General features: G+C 40.0%; 1 protein-coding gene across 2 annotated transcripts in view; it reads left to right on the top strand.

The window, feature by feature from the left end:
• cecr2 (CECR2 histone acetyl-lysine reader) overlaps positions 1-17178 on the top strand; it is a 44693-nt gene continuing 27515 nt past the window's right edge. The window contains exon 1 of one of the 2 annotated variants that reach the window (XM_032580006.1): positions 1-316. In XM_032580006.1, coding sequence (XP_032435897.1) covers positions 197-316 — 120 coding nt within the window. In that variant the 5' untranslated portion in view covers positions 1-196. The remainder of the gene's footprint in view (positions 317-17178) is intronic. The other variant, XM_032580013.1, reaches the window with a different exon arrangement.

Genomic DNA, 17178 nt, shown 5'->3' with positions numbered 1-17178 from the left:
TTCCATCTGTTCGGCTCCGTTGAGACACTGATTGAAGCAGATCATAGCGCTCCGCTGGTCGCAATGGCAACCGCTCCAACAGGAAGGGAGCGACAACTTTCTTCTTGTTTGTAATGTTCCGGAGGAGTTCCGAGTCACTGAAGAAGCTACTTTCCTATGTGAGGAAGGATCGTTACAGACTTTGAGTGATCCCAAAATGTCCCAGGGATGTCCGCTTTCTGTGGAAGAGGTCCAGTCCTGGTGGGAAGTCCCCGCCATAGCCCACTTCTGCTCGCTGTTCAGGACGGCGTTCCGGCTTCCAGACTTTGAAATAGAGGTAAGGGTTCGTTCGCGGCGGCTTGCGGCCACACGGATGTCCTTTAATCCGGAAATGAGGAGCTGTTTGTGTCAGCACTTTCTGCTTACGTGATCGGTCGGTCGCATTTGAGCCCGGCCGGGTTCGGTTAACCAGCTTATGGAGGCTTCTCTGAACTTCTCAGCCGTTAACGGCAATCCTGTTAGCTAACAGGAGGCAGCTTCAGGTGCTGCTCCCAGCTCCTTAAAGTTGGAAAATGTTTTAAAGAAGTTTACCTCATTTACTCTTAGTATTGTTTACATGTCTGTTGTAACATATTTACAGTCACCTACCAAAAGAAGTAACAACTAGAGGTCATGTTTGTTGTTATTTGCTCCAGGTTACGTTAAAGAGCAACGTTTTGGTTAAATCTGCACGGAGAAGTGAGGAGAAACTATCCAGAACATGAACATTTACTCTAAACCCTCGTTTTCTAAAACGTTATTAACTAAAACCGCCATTATGTGGAAATATTGTATTAATATTGGCATTAATCGTTGAGTTGCTCCACGTTTATCCACCGTATCCGGAGCTAAAGTTAAGTTCACGGTGTGAGGTTCGGAGTTTATTGTCTTCCAGCCATCTGGCTCGGGTAGCCATAGGGACGCAGATGCTGTTTTCAGGCATTGTTTGCTCGCTCCAGCACCGTGTTGTTGCCACAAACGGCGACTTTTAACGTTAAAAAACGCCGCAGGTCGATCACTTCCAGTTGCCAAGGCAACGTCCTGCACGTGCTCCCGCTTCTTTGTCGAGGAAAAAAAAGTTGATTTACCACGTTATTATCTCATAATACAACTTCATCGGTGTCCACCCCCCTCTTCCTCCTCCTCTTCCTCCCTCCCACTCCTGCTCACTGTAATGCCCCCCTCCACTCGCCACCCTCCGCCCAACAGTACAGTATGAACAGGAAGCTCTGGTTAATGGAGATGGTTTGCTCTGTCCAGCAGAGATGGATTGCTTTTTAAAGAAATCGGTGGGGTCAACATCAGCCATCAGCAGCCTCCATCACTCAGCCGTCCCCACCCCCTTCAGCAGGAAAACACGTAGGCAGTGGCTTTGTTGTTAAACGAAGTGTGAGCCAGATGGGGGATCGCGTTGCGCCCAGTTTACACGAAAGTTGAGGGTCCATATTGTTGCTTTTGCTCCTTCACATGGGGCTTTGTTTTAGGTCAGATATCTCAATGTATATCCACTTAAAGCCTGAATTTATATCTAATTGCACTTTTGTTTTTTAACTTTTACTGCAAATTAAATTAATTGGAGATTATAAATGTGGACATTACATCTACCATTAGAGTCATTTTAGGTATGATGCTAATTAGATCCACCAGGCATTTCAGTCTAGGTATGTTGATTATTGTAGTGATGCTGTTTATTGCTCAAAAAAGACTTTGAAATTTAGTTGAAATATTCTACAACAACCATCACAGTGCTATAAGTACAACTCTGTATTTATTCCACTGTATTTACAGTATCATGAGCTGCTAGTTCCCTTTTTCACAATGTGAAATCAGTTTTACTAATTGAATTTCAACACACATTTTCAATCAATTAAGATCCTTTTACTGTACTCTCCTAGAATCTTTTATCTCATGAATCACAATAAAAATGTTGTATTAGGGTATGTACTTATGTAAATAAGTATGTATTCATAATTATGTATGCATTATATTGTAGTGTCAAGTAACTATTTGATTCAAAGTTGTATAGTCAAAATATATGCACTGTATATACTACTTCTAAAATGTACTTACTTGTCATTCATTGCTGTTTCTGTGAATGTTGCAGTGCGTCAGATTAACAGGCGTACCAGAAACACAACACAAAGGATCTGGCTCAGAATTTGTGGAAAAAATTTAATTGTTAAGATTTTTAACTTGTTAAAATCTATGTAGTCAATTAATCAAAATGAATGCATTAAAGTCCCAGCCCTACTTATCAATACTAGTATTACTCATTTCCATTCCTTAGCTGCCCAGTGTTGCTGAAAAGCTTCAGACTCAAAATTAGAAATAGTTTTTAGAATTAAACATGTTGTTTATATTAACATATCATGAGTAGAATACATAGATAAGCCTAAATTTATTTTTATTGCAAACCCAGCTCAGGAGTTAAGATTATTAGTTTATCAGTAAAAGCTCATATATTTAGTATGATGGGGACAGGTAGCATCTAACATTTGAGGTATTCATACGTATTTGACTGTATTCAGAATGAAAGAGGGATGAAGATAATTAGCTGCACTAGTCCATAAGGGCTGCATCTCTTATTCACCTGAGTGCCTTGATTTGTAGTTTTATGATTCGTTTTGCAGGTCAGGCATGATTTGAGTCATTCATTTTGCCAGTGCTGCTCTGCTGCTGCAGCCCAGTATGAATAATCCATTCATCTGGAACTGCATCACTAAGCAAATCACACGTGTGGCTACATCCTCAGCTGGATGCAAGGACACATTGAGATTGATGCAGAAGTCTCACACTTTGACGTCTTAATTAGATGCAGGGGTGTTCAAGGTTATAACTCTTTGGTACTCCGCTTAATTACCAGCAGTTGCATTTATATTACCAACTGTACAGTAAACAGCTGTCTGATGTCAATGTTTCCCCCCCAAGTCCCACAACTTCTAGTCTATAAACACATCAACTCACAACAGTTTTTAAAATGGAGAGTCTAGGGAGACTAAATAAATGTGTAATTGTTTAATTTCCAGTTGGATTCCAAACTGTTTTCAACATTTTCTGCTTTATTTGGTGTAGTTCTTTGGGAATAATGGAAATAGTTGGAACTGGTAGGTGAGACCAGAAAGAAAGAAGAAGGTCCTGCAGTTTCTCTGCATGCAGTTTAGATGTTTCTGCTTTGCATTAAAACAGTTTTGGGTGGGAAAATGGTGGCTGCCTCTCTATCATTTGTCTCTGGAAAAATCTGCAAAAAGTGAGTCAGATCTTTTCTGTTCCTTTACTTTGCTTATTAAGGAAGTGAAGCGGTGTGTTACCCAACCTGAGAGGTATGTATAAAACTAGGCTCCTAAGACGTATAAAAATCTGATTCTCCAGGGCTGGAAAACCAGATTCCTCATTTCTTTACCTTACATGGATCGATGTTGAGATTACTTCCTTTATCTTTGATAAAAACGCAAGATTTTGTCCAACTCACTGCTCAGAAATGAATGCATTCTAATTCAAAATTCAGAATGTGTGGATTACTGTCAGCTGCTAGAACCTTTAAGTCTGGACTGATTCACACGCTAAAAACATTTACACTTCCATTAAGACACTTCTATTGGAAAAGTTAATTAAAACAGATCATAAGCTCTGTTCTGTGACTTTCCAATAACCTAGATCTACGTTATACAAAAATAAACCAATCCATGAAAGTGTTACAGATTTTTAAGAACAGTTGATCCAAGTATTCGCATTAAAGGCAGTGAGTTAGTCTTTTAGCTCATTGCTGAACTACAATGTTGTGTTGCTTCAAGAGTTGCAGATATAATGACACCCTAACGGATCAGCTGTGCTCAAATCATTCTGGACATTTGAACAAAATTTCTCAAAAACTTCTGGAAATATCTGGAAAAGTTTGGAACTCTGTTTCTTTCAGCCGATTATTTGAATCCATGGCTTTCAAACTGCGTCGGTTTGATGGCGCTCTAATGGTATCTCTGCGTCTGAGTTAAATGCTAAGCTAAGTAAGGACTCAGTTATTAGACTTCCTCAATTCCAAGTCAGAAAAATCAATGTGATTTCTGAACAGCAAATTCTTTGTGTTACTAATAATCTTAAAGTACAACATGTATCATTTTTCAATAGTTTCAGTTTCAGTAATTAGGGATATTTTAAACTTAGTTTTGTAATTGAATAAATACTGGTGAAAAACATTTCAGTTCCTTTTTTTAATAAGAAAACATTTTATTGCTTAAATGCAAAATAATTCAAACATCACTTTTCATCTCAAGTTTGAAGTATGAAAAAAAAAATTTTTTCCAAGTGCAAAAAATGATGAGAAATAAAACATTTCACATTTCTTTTCTGATTTCAGTTTCTGCTTGGAATCATTTGATGAATTGTTTCGGCTCTGGATTAATCTTCCGGTAGTTTTTGAATCCATAAAATCCTCAGTCATGCTTCGTTCTTTATTCTGGTCTGGACTTCTGACTTAAAGCTGAGCTGTGATGTGAAGAAGGTGAAGCTTGGAGACAGACATTTTGTTGATCCAAATGGAAACATTTCGACGGATTAGTGCTTTGGAGAATAGTTTGTGCACCCCTGCAGAAACTTAAATGGGGAACTGGGAAAGAGTGCTGGTGGTTTCTCATGCAACATAAGGCATTTCTGTTAGAAACATGTAACAAATGTTGAACATTGGTTAAATCTCATCCACTATAGTCCTTCTTGATGTTGAGCTGCAGGTGCTCTAAATGCTTTAAAATGCTTTTTAAAAGTTCAACGTTTGGGTAAATATGAAATGCATTTTCTTAGTAATGATTACAGTTCTGCTTTTACCCCTTATGCATTATTATATCTTGGTCTGGAAAGCCAACTTTTGGACAGATATCATGTTTTAGATACTGTAAGAACATGGTAACAGGATGATCTTAGTAAGGACTGATAGAAACGACTCATGATCTGCTGAACTAATGATTAAAAACTGACTTGTTTATTTTATCCTGCTGTTCTTTTGCAAACAAACTGTTTCACAGCAGCTTCGGGATTCTGAACATTTGGATCCAGCATGTTTACTTTTTGAGGACGTTGTGTCACAGACATGAGAGGAAACTGCATGCGGACATGTTTGTTTTGCTTAATGCCACATAGCAGCAACCAGACAAGCCGGCCTGGCCACTCTCATCTACTTCTGCTTTCGTCACGGCTACTGCGAGCGTTTTGGAGAATAAGATAGTAGTTGTGAAAGTTTATTAGGAAGTATGAACTTGATTTCAGTTTCTGCTCCTCCATATTCCCATTGCACATATTTTCAGCTCGTTTCTGGAAGGATCAGTTGGGTAAAGCTACTCAGCTCCAGCTTTAGAGCGGAAAGTGTTCAGGTTAGTAGGCAGGAAGTGGCCAGCGAACGTTCACTCTTCACTTTATTCTGCTGTTTGTCTTATTCTGGCCAGTTTCCTCTTTCATATAAATCATCTAAACGCAGAAATATTCACATCATGTTTCCCACATATGTTAGCTAGAGAGAAATGATAAGTGAGGAAAAGTTCTGGTTCTGATACAGGAGGCTCCACGGCACCTCGCTGTTGGAAAAATCAACTTTTACCTTGTTGGTCTTTGGGACTCGTGCAACCTGGAATGTGATGGGAATCACTGTTAACCAAAAGAGCTTTAATCCTGTCGGTGTTGCCTTATTGAGCAGCTTCCTGGTTTTCCCTCTGGTGTCCGGTGAGTCAGTGGGAGTGGACGTTCATGCCTCCACAGGTAATAATCTAGAGATGGCCTGTTTTAATTATGCTCACAACCCTAATAACTAATTAAACAGATTATGTTTTTGTGATTTTAGTTTCATCCCCAGGTAGGTTTGTCATAGGGTTCTGATTATCTTGCAGTTTGTAAATTTGCCAGAGCCATGAATTCAGCAAAAAAAAAAAAAAAAAAGAAAAATACAATATTTGGTTCATGAGACCAGGGTGAGATTTCAAAAAAAATTTGATGTTATAAATCACAAATTGTATTTGATTGGTTCCAGTCTGACCAAAAAGACAGACTTCTTTGTGTCAATAGGTAACCTCTCATTGGAGCAGACATCAGTCACATGTGGGGAACCCCAAGGCTCAGGCCTGGGCCTCTCCTACTTAATATCTACATTATAATTCACTGAATGGCTTAGCACCAAAATACATTAAATATGTTGTGTCAACATTCCAGACCTCTCAGGTCTTCTGTTTCTGGTTCTGGAGGCAGAGCAGAACCAGAACCAAACATAGGGAAGTGGCATTCAGCTTCTATGCACCTCAAATCTGGAACAAACGTCCAGAAAACTGCAAAACAGTCGAAACACTGAGTTCATTTAAATCTAGACTAAAAACCCACCTGGTTAGAGCTGCCTTTGATTAATAACAACTAGAACATTGATAAATATATTTGATGGTTATTATTCTTGATGTTATATTTAATTATTTTAATCCCACTGATTCTAAACCGGGTCGGCGAGTTGGAGCGAATGATGTGAGGTTTCTGTTGCGCTCTCTCTGCCACTCTTTGGATTTGGCTACAGTTTTACACTGTCGATATGAAGTAATAATAATAGTTTAGAAATGTCACCTAAAGCTAAATGATGTTAACCTGCTATTTCGGAGCCTTTATTGTATAAATCTGTGAGGAAGTGAAAGTGAACCTGAACGCTGAGCATTCTGCCCAGTGAAGGCCCTTGTTTTCCCCTCATGCATGAACAAATCCCTCATCTGGGAACTCGGTGTTTATTGACCTTTGAAACTGAAGCCAAAGTGGATTTTTGACAAATTCAGCGATCCAGTCCAGCAGCGCTGCTGTAGCAGTTTCTACCCAGGCTTCCCAACAAAGGAGCCCCTCACACATTGTTCTGTTTGTGACACACTTCACCGTCACTGGTTTCCACTTTCCTCCCACTCCAGACAGCGAGCCGGAGGATTAGAGCAGAGGAAAACTAGTGAGTGGGAGGGGAAGGGCAGAGGAGGAAGGGGATGGAAGTGTCCTTGAGACGGCGTTTAGGAGAGGGAGGAAGCTGAAGCACATTAGTGTTGGTGAGTGATGCAGAGGAAGAGCAGAGGGTCAACTCGGCGCGCCGCTGCCCCTTACTTTCTGTCTCATGTTGGTGTTTCTTTTGGCTGTGGATCAGTGAGATGATGCCGGAGGTCCCGCCGTCCTCCGCGGGGCGCCGCTCTCTGCCAGACATGGGCCCTGGTGCCAGGGGCCTCTGTCCTGGGCTTGTCAGTACGGCCCTGCTGACAGCTTGTTTGGCACATGGTCGTCTGTTTACTACGCATCTTAATTAGCTGCTTGTCATCATCCCTCTGAGATCAGGCGGCGCTGCGATTGGGTTTAGTTCTTGGGTTTAATTCTAGTTTCAAGCTTCTTGCATTTTGCTGCAATCATTAAAAAGTTATGACTGTAATTGTTTATGTTTTTAATTCTTTTCCAAAGATGTAAACTCAAATATTTAAATTCTTTCATACAGGAGAAAAAAAATCTTTAAACAAAACAAAAGATCACTGGATCACTTTTTGGTTTTAAATGAATCAGCTACTATGAAGAGTGAAGAATGCCAAATTACAATCAACAGTTCATGAGATAATTATTTAAATGTGCCATTAATTTGTTAAAAATGAAAATAAACAAATTGATTAAATATAGAATTAAATATTTGCCTCAATTAAATGTCTTATTTTTTTTTTTTTTAACTAAATATAATTTTGTCATGATTTAATAAATTATTTTAGGTTCCTCTGCTGAACCACATCATGAATTAATTTAAACTGTCAGCTTCACCTTTCAAACTCAGTGGGTGGGATTATGGAAGCCCCCAACGTCTGATTGGCTGCTTCCAACAGCAACTCAAGAACATCTTTCAAGTTTTCTACGACTCTGAGGATAAAATATTCACTGGACCTGTGGAAATGCATATAATTTTATCTAGTTTTTTTGTTGCAGTTCTAAAGTCTGCAGTCAGCCTTCTGTGTGAACGGTTTCCAACCCAAAAGCAAATGCAGTCGTCCCCCAGCAGCTCTTTGTTATGGCAGTAAAGATGGCCGCCGCAGCGCTCTGTTTACGGCGGTAAAGATGGCCGCGGTCTCTGGATGGATTGTGAAGTTGCTGAGAGCGACAGCACGGTCAGAAGACGAAGGAAGCTGATAAACGGAAAGCTATCAGCTAACAGCAGCGGCTTCTAGTGGAGCTGCAGCCTCTGACCCGGTTCTGTTTGGATATGAAGTCGGACCAGAAGTGATCGATTGGGATGTGATGCGCTCACTGACTTAAACTGCTTTCATCACGTCATTATTCTCATTTTCAGCCGTAGTTTAGATTTACCGTCTGGATTCTTCCGCTGCTGAATTTTGACTCATGTTGGATAAAATGCGACTTTCGGATTGCAGACACTTGATGATTTAGTTCCACATGTGGAAGTGGAACAGAGCTGATTTATTTTGGATGAAAGGATCAGAATTGAGCTGATCAGACTGCTGTGAATAAGTTGGATATGTGTTGCATCAACCTGGTGTTGTGTGAATGTAGACATTCATTTGATCCAATGGTATCGGAGCAGGGATAAGTTGCAGGACGGTGGCCTGAAGGACTGGAGTTGGAGATTAAAAAATATTGTAATGTTTCAGAAACGGGAATTTGTGACCTTTTGAGCTCGGTTAAATCTTTTAATGTTTTCGGTGTTCAGGATGTTGAGTGGGTGAAGTGGGCATGGAGTCGTGACGGACCACCCAGGCTGTTATCAGCAGCAGACCCACAAACTGGTGTTGTTTTCTATCAAGGACCTTCAGATATGATGACCTATTCCTCTGCAATGGGAGCCAGAAAAATAATAATAGACCCATATCTTCCATATCTTAGAGCAATTTGGATTGTTCAGAAAGATAATATTTTATAGTTAACAAAGTGAATATAAGTTCTGATCTGAATTTTAAAATGGAAGATGGAAGCAGAACCTGCATGGGGGTGTCTGTTTATGTCTGCGATGGCTGCCGCTCCCCGCTTGGCGCCCCAGCCCCTGGCATCACCATGACTAAACCCCAGATGGTGGCTCTTTCTTTGGCTTCCCCCTGGAGGGTGGAGGCTCCTCACTCTGACTGGGTAAAGCTGCTGCTGCTGTGTGTGTGTGTGAGGGGGGCTCCTGGTGTGTGTGTGCATTTTAACCAGGATGATAGTGAAAGAAGATTTAGTCCTATTAGATGTAGCAGAAAAGGAAGAACAGCCTGCCTGTGAGCACATCCTTGTTTTTGTTGTCTAAACAGCAAGTGGATCACCAGAGAGAAAGAGATGCAGCCTGAAGTTTTGCTCCCTCCCGGCCCGGCGCCTCCTTCCCTCTGCTGGGTCTGTAGATGCAGCTCATAATGGTGGAAATGTAGCGAACCCAAATCCTGGCCTGGGATCTTTCAGCATGGAGTTAGTCTGCATGGATTTTCTCCCTAACACAGTCCAGAAACACGACTGTTGGGTTCAGTGATGGATCCTAATGTCCTGCGATGGACTGGAGACCAGCTGAAGGCAGACCCTGCGTCTTGCCCAGTGACCGCTGGAGATGGGCACCAACCGACCATCTAACACCTTCATATCAATTACTCAGCTCTACACAGATACATAAAAGTTAAGGTTTTGACCTGGTCTCCTTACAGAAACAGCATTTTCAGATTCCCAAACCAATATAATTCAGTAAGAGTGAAAAAAAATGTACACGTCAATCCTGAACCTGCAATTAGAGTATTATTACAGATTTGATTAATGCAGCTTGTTATTTATGAAACTTTTCACTGTGGTTGGGAGAGTGAAATGTTCTTTGTCTGTTATTTTACCATCGAGCCAACTGGCCCAAATGCGATCACACCTACAATCAACTGAAATATAGTTTAATCAAGCGAACATTTACAAACTTTTCCTCATGAACATGAAATGGTTTATGGGTCTGAACTGGCAGCAGGAAGGGAGGAAGTTCAAACATGGAGGCTTTAAATGACCCCGGAGCCACGAGGACCCTTAAAGATCAAACAGTTTTTTGCAAGTCTATTGTAATACGTTGTCACTTGTATGCTAAGTTAGGGGGCGATGGAGGATCATGCTGCCCCTCCCCCTGATCTGATTGACAGCAGTACATGCATCAGATGGTTCCACATAGCCAGTGTGTGCAGGGGGGGGGGGCAGAGTGGTGCATGCACTTATTTTTCTGCCAGACCCTTTGTGGTGACTCCCCATGGTTCCCACTCTCTGTCTCCAGTCTGAGGGGGTGGAGGGCATTTGAGAGGAGGGAGGCCCTTTGCAGCTGGATGTGAAGCAGAGACCAGAAGTGATGAAATGCTCACCAGGTCACATCTGGGAGGAGCCGGCCGCTAACTGTTAGCTTCCCTCTCAGTTAGCTTAGCGGACTTGCTGCTGTTTGTTCATATTCAATAAATTAGAGTGTTATTAAAAAGGTAATTTATTTTTAGAAACTCTTATCACAGTGATTTATAGGGATGCAAGTTATCGATTTCATGAGTTAATCTAAAGCTGATTGATCAACTAACGATTAATTGATAAGCTGCCATCTTTTAAAAAAAGTTTTCTCTTGGATGAAGAGGGTCAGTTGACTTTCCATAACATAAATTTTTTTATAGTATGCTGGATTAAAAAAAAACTTAAGGAGAATGAGAACATGAAGGCTAAAAATAAAAACACTGACAGTCATTACTTCAACGGAGACGTCTGTGACAGATGGAAGAAATGAAAATGAACGAAGATCCTGAGCATTAGGAACGTACACAAGATTTTACCTTATGCAGGTTTTTATGTGACACATGTTTTGGTGTTGAGCATTTATGAAAGGAATATTTCCTTTTATATTGAATCAATATTCTTAATTTTGCACACAATGAGGGGAAAACACTTTTTAACATCTAGTAAAACTAATGTTCTGTTGAACCACAGCAGTTTGTCTCATTTGTGTATTTATGTATTTTACTGTATTTACGTTTAGTAGCTGATTTCAGATTGTTTTTGTTGGCCAAATTTAGTTTACATTTATATTTATTTATCTATTTCATTTTTTGATGCACTAAACATATTGTGTGATTTTTGTGTAAATTTATATATGAATATCTTTTTATTTGGTGACAGTTTATAAAGGAAAGTAAAACAAAAACAGTTTTTAAGTTACATATTTGTTTGGCAAAATCCAATTTAAAAAAGAAGAAACAGAAAATGTCTAATATCCTCTGTGGTATTGTTACTGCGGTGTTTAAAGAAATATATTGTGTGGGGATATTACCCGCCCCTAATACTTGGAATAAAAATTGGGTAAAATCAGAATCCATTTGGCTGGAAAATCCTGCATCTACGGTAGAATGAGAAAGATCAGAATAAAAATGGGTTTTCTGCTTGAGATCTCTGTGTTGGCACCAACAATGTGGCCCCATTCGGATGAATTGGACTTGGGGTCCGGGGGGGTTTCATGTGGGCTGACGTCTGGGGAGTTGCTGTGCTGTTTGGGAAAGTCAGGACCTCGTCACACCAGCCAGACTTCAAAGGGCCAACAGAAATATTCACATTACAACTTGAATAAAGTTTCAAAAAAAACTTTTACTTTGAAATAACAGCAACATCCTGTTTATAACGTCTTCCCAAAGTTAGCTGGGCGTTTTCTTTTAAATTAAAGTGTATCCAGTGGGATGTGAGCTGGAGCAGGAAGCTGCGTTTTATTTGAGGAAGATGATGATGCAGTTTCCTCAAAGTGGAACTGAACTGAACATCAACACAGTGTAGCAGGGATGTCCAAAGTGCGGCCCGGGGGCCATTTATAGCCCTCTGAAGGATTTTTGGCGACCCTCTGAGCTAAATTTTAGAATGGAGTGAATCTGGCCTGCAGTCGTAGTGGAAGCGAATTGACCTTTTTCGTCTTCCAGGGTAACAAAGTTATTGCATTTTGGAGTAACTAGAACCACAAACATCGACCTCCTTTTCCTTGATAGCAAATTTTATTCTCAAATAAGAAAACAATCAACCCCAAAAATATAGGAACCCTCTGAAAAATGCAGTTTGTATCTACAATGATTTACAAATCTGACAAATTTGTTAATTTGAATAAAATTACCTTTTTTTAGTTTATTGTTGAATAAAATAAAAATGTAGAAAACATATTATGTTGGATTAACTGATTTATAATTGGACATTAAACAGTGCTTAACAGGAGATTTTCTTTACAGAATTCGAATCAGGTGAAACTAGAACATGAATTACTGCTCCAAGGGGGTTTTTTCAGGAATGGCCTTTTTAAGCGTCTGAATCCTCTGGTTAATGATTACTCAATTACTAAATTAGTTGATGACTATTTCAATAATCAATTCATCGTGATTGATCCAGCCTGAGGACTGTTTGGATATGTCCAGCGTCCTGACGTCCCCCCACCTGTCCCACCTGATCCTGACTTAATAAGGAACCGCTGGACGGTGGAATGAGTGCAGAGTGTGTGTGTTGCATTTAGTGTGATCATGCTTCTAGATCTCTCCATTTAATTTTGTAAATAAATGATTGCAGCTCTTCAGATCGATCTGATTGCTGCTCGGGGAACAGCTGGAAAGAAAAAACAATATGAAATGAATAATATCAGATGTTTGGTGTTGAAAAGTGAAAACCTTGTAGTTTGGAGCTGTTAGTCAGATGATTGAGGCAATAGTCTGAGATGTCAGCGTTAGCATCTGATCAGATGATCTGCACATCCTGAGGATGTGAGGGCGTTTTCCTGTGGTTTCACGGCTGGCTTTGTCATGTGGCAGGAGGTGGCTGCTGGTGGGGGTTGGGGGGTGTTGTCAGATGATGGCTCCTGGAGGAACCATGTGTGAGGCAATGGGGGGGCTGATGGAGGAAGACTGGAGCCTTTACACAACAAACAGCCCCTCCATCCCCCGCCGGCCTCCATCACGCCCTCCAACTGGTGGAGGAGCAGCGACTCCTTGGTAGACCTGCAACATCCTCCTGGTTCCTTCATCTCCTCTTCATCAGAGGCATGTTCAGGTCTCATGCCGTTCTGTAATGAGTTTTTAAATTTATGTCACTAATCTAATTTTATGAGTACATCTCAAAAAATGTGAATATTGTGTAAAAGTGCAATATTTGTTGTCAGTTATCTCAGAAAGTGAAACTTGTATATTACCTAAGTCAGGGGTTTGCAACTTGAGGCGCCGGAGCCACTAGCGGTTCAATGGATCTTTGATAACTTTGACTAAAATCAGCTGATTTTAAATAAATGTATAATAACAAATGAATGTTTTTTTAATGGGATAATTTGCATTAAATTCCCATAACAAAACAAAAACAGTACCAGTGATATGTGTTTAGAATTTTTACTGTAAATATGTGCTTCCATTTTTTGAAACATAATTTTGCATCCAGTTGCAGCCATGCTCTTTGTACAAATGTTTGTGTTTCCCTTTATTTTAATGCCTAAAAATGAAAATAAAAAAGTGTTTCTTTACAAATGATAACTGTAGACACAGTAAACGCTTTTGTCAAAACAGAACAGACGGAAACGTGAAATAATGCCCAACTCACCGTCCAAAGCCTTGTATCATTAACAACAAGGCCAGCAGAACAAAAATGGTATTTTTACTTTCATGAGGGTCTAATTAATTTACTCCAATAAAATATTTAGTCAACAGCAAGTTTTAAGTCTAGAATCCAACATCATCTGCTGCGTAACACCTTTGAAATTTCCTTTGGATGTATCTGTTTCTCATCATATTTCCATCATAATTTCCGTTAGCCTGTTCTTTTTTTCTTTAAGAGTTTTGAGGAAAAAAGATTTAAGAAAATTTAAGGTGTCAAATCAGTTTAAACTCGGTTCATTAAAGCAAATCGTCTCGTGGTGGTTGGAGAGCGTGGTCCTCGTGTATCAAACATGGGAAGTGAGCCTATTATTCACCACAATCCCACTGCAGCAGAGGAATTAAAGCTTTGTAGGAGTATAATTGGTCCATAATGCTACAAAATTATGTTGCGCTGCACAAGATTACAGGAGTCATGTTTACTGTGCTGTACATTTGGCTTTTGTTTATCAGCCTTCTTTGAAGATCAGAGGTTGTTTGCATAAACATGCAGGTTCTGTTATTATATGAGCCAAAATGTAATATTTATCATGTTTTACAGGACAGAGACACTGAGGGATGAACAACCTTTAGCTTCTAAAAGAGGAAATATTGTAAATCTGGACCTGAAACGGTCTCACTGTAGGAATGTAGACTGAAGAAAATCTGGCTGTTTTCACACCTGACAGTCTGGTAGACTCGGTTCTGTTGGAACCAGAACTTCACCATCTGTTAAATCTCCAGCTGCTGCGGTTCTCTTTGTCTCTGCTCTGAGTCAAACCAGCCAAACCCTTTGAGCAACCTGTTCCCCTCCTCACCTGTGGGGGCGCTGCACCAAGAACCACTGAAGGCAATTACATGAAAACCTCTGAAGACACTGAGCACAACTTCCTTCTCCACCAAATGGAAACAAACATGGAGTGGCTTCAGATTTTAGCAGTTGGAGGATTTCTCTTTTTTCTGTGGCTAAAAACCACGAGCCATTTCTCCTGCTAGCGCAAGGCTAACACATTTGCTTTGGTTGTATTTACCCAGAATGCCCTATGCTATAGTTTACTTTGTGCTTTTGGAGCGGTCTCTGGTCCACTTGGCGTTTACATCTGCATTCAAACCGAACCAGAGTTCAGTTTAACCGAACCCAGACCGAGGTTTGGAGGTCTCTGTTCAAACAGAGTTCCTGTTTTTTGGTCTGCATCAGAGTAGTAGTTGTTTGCTTATTTCAAAGGGGACAATGTGCATCGCATAATATGCCAGTTAGTCATAAAGGCTAGTTTTCTTCTGTAGTTCCTAAATCAGCAAGTTTAATCTCGCATTTATTCCTCCCCAAACAAACTGGACTTTCTAGGCAAATGGGCAGGAGTTTGGTCACATTCATACCGGCAATGTTTAGTCCACTTTAATAAAACTCTGGTTCGTTTATCTACAATAATATGTAACTTAAAGTGCAGACATTCTGCAGTATTTGTGGTTTTACAGTTTTTCTCAGTCACTTTGGTACATTCCTCACATCAATAACATCTACAAAACATCTATTGCATTTTTAAAACAGTACAAACTGCAAAACCTAGCTAACCCAGGGAAGTGCGTTTCCTACTTAAAAAGGATCGTTCATTTATCAAAAGCAAGTATTTATGTCAATGAAAGTATCTGTCATCGAAATGAAAAGTCCTGACACCATGTTCATGGAAGATAAATGGTTTTGTTATGTTTTCATGATGGTCCCTCATCCTGTGCTTTCTGATGCAAAACAGTTGGATCTCTGTCTGGAAATGCTCAAATAATTTCCTTTATTTGGGAAGTTTGCCACCACCAAGCATTGTTCAGAGCAAACAAATGGCTAGCAACAGACTGTTGACATGTACCATAGATCATATCGCGGGTTAAAACATTTATATTTATTCAAATAATGCGAGCTTTAATGTACGATTTTGTCAGCTGATGATGTTTCAGATGCAATGAGTGCAAAATGGTTCCCAGTTAAATATAATCATGTTTGTCATCATTTGCAAGCTGTCAAGATGGATTTATCATGAAGGAAAATGAGAGCTGCAATGTTTGTTCTGTACTGGGACCAAACCCAACCGGTTCCAGTTCTGGATCCAGTTCTGGTTCCAGTTCTCCGCCTACCATTGAGTTAGAAAACACAAATAAATGACTCATTTAGATCCATGTGGATCTATCTGGTCTTGAAAATATAAAATTTCATTAAAATTACATTTAATCTTGAGCTAAATTTGAAGGTTGTGAGTTTGATTCCAGCTTCTTTTTACCACATATTGATATATTAACGCCAAGTCGGCCATTGATTGACTTATCGATGTATGAGTACGTTTGTGTCTGTATGAATATGTTCATGTTTGAATGAGGCTGTAGTGTGAAGTGCTCTCAGTGGTTAATGTGACTAGAGCAGCTGGTTTCCCATGATGCCTGGCTTCCACCTGCAGCAGAGATGTGGTTGAGGTTTGATGCTTGTTGATTCAGTCTGATAAAAAACAGAGACGATGCAGCGTTAATTTGGTCTTCATACTTTCTAAATAAAAAAATAATTATAAATAAATAAATTGGTTTTCATCCTGACCAGTCACCACTAACTGCACTATACTGGGATTTCATCTGACAGACCAGTAGAACAACATTCAAACTTTACATTGCAGCTAATATTTGTCTCTCTTTTCACTTATCCTTTTTTTAAAGGTTCATTTCAGGGTCTTTGTAGGTTAATATTCCTTCAGCCAAACATAAACCATAGAATTATATTGAAAGCAAACATTTAATAGTTCAGATATATTAAAGTGTTGGATGGAGTTTTTTCAAACTGTGCATCTGGAAAACATCCAGCCTTGTTCTGGTTTGGATCTTAATACGTTAGGATCAAAACTGTGATTAAAGTACAATACAGTAAAAAAAAAAAAAAAAAGGTGGATTCACATGACTGTCCAGATTTCCATTTGCAGGACTTTGGGCCGTGAGAAGTTGTGGTGGCATTAGTGGGGGAGCATTAGGTGTGACGGGCTTTGTGAGGAGGAGAAAGGGAGCGGTTCAGGCTGTGGAGTCATCTCCCTGCTACTTTTCACACTGTTTTACGGACAAAAGAGACAGTTCAGCTTGTTCTGTGGAGACGCTGGGTTAGTCTGTCCTGCTGCGACTCATTCTGTTCAGTTTATTTCTATATTCACAACGAACGTCTCGTTTAGAGGAAAATAAGTAATTTTAACTCAATCACACATCCATTCTATTTGTTGATTTACCAGAAATGCCTCCTACTGAGCACGTATGTAGCGACAGTGGAGAGAAAAAACTTCCCCTTAACAGGAAGAAACCCCCAGCAGAACCAGAGCCAGAATCAGAACCTGGTTCAGGACCAGCAGCTGTCTGGCATGATCGACTGGAGGTTTGAGAAGACAGAGCAGAGACACAAACAGAAACGTTACAACTGAACCAGGAGAACTTTCTATGTTCAAATAGTAGACAGTTATAAGCAGGAGAGTAAGTTTTAGTTTTAGTGTCATCTAATCCAATATTCTCCTCCAGGGCGGTTTCAGAGCCGGGCCTGTTACGATAAGATTTACTGGATGATAAATCA

This window comes from Xiphophorus hellerii, chromosome 2 (genome assembly GCF_003331165.1).
Source record: "Xiphophorus hellerii strain 12219 chromosome 2, Xiphophorus_hellerii-4.1, whole genome shotgun sequence".
Classification (NCBI taxonomy): domain Eukaryota; kingdom Metazoa; phylum Chordata; class Actinopteri; order Cyprinodontiformes; family Poeciliidae; genus Xiphophorus; species Xiphophorus hellerii.
The sequence above is the reverse complement of the archived record's forward strand: the minus strand, read 5'-3'. Positions and strand labels throughout refer to the sequence as shown.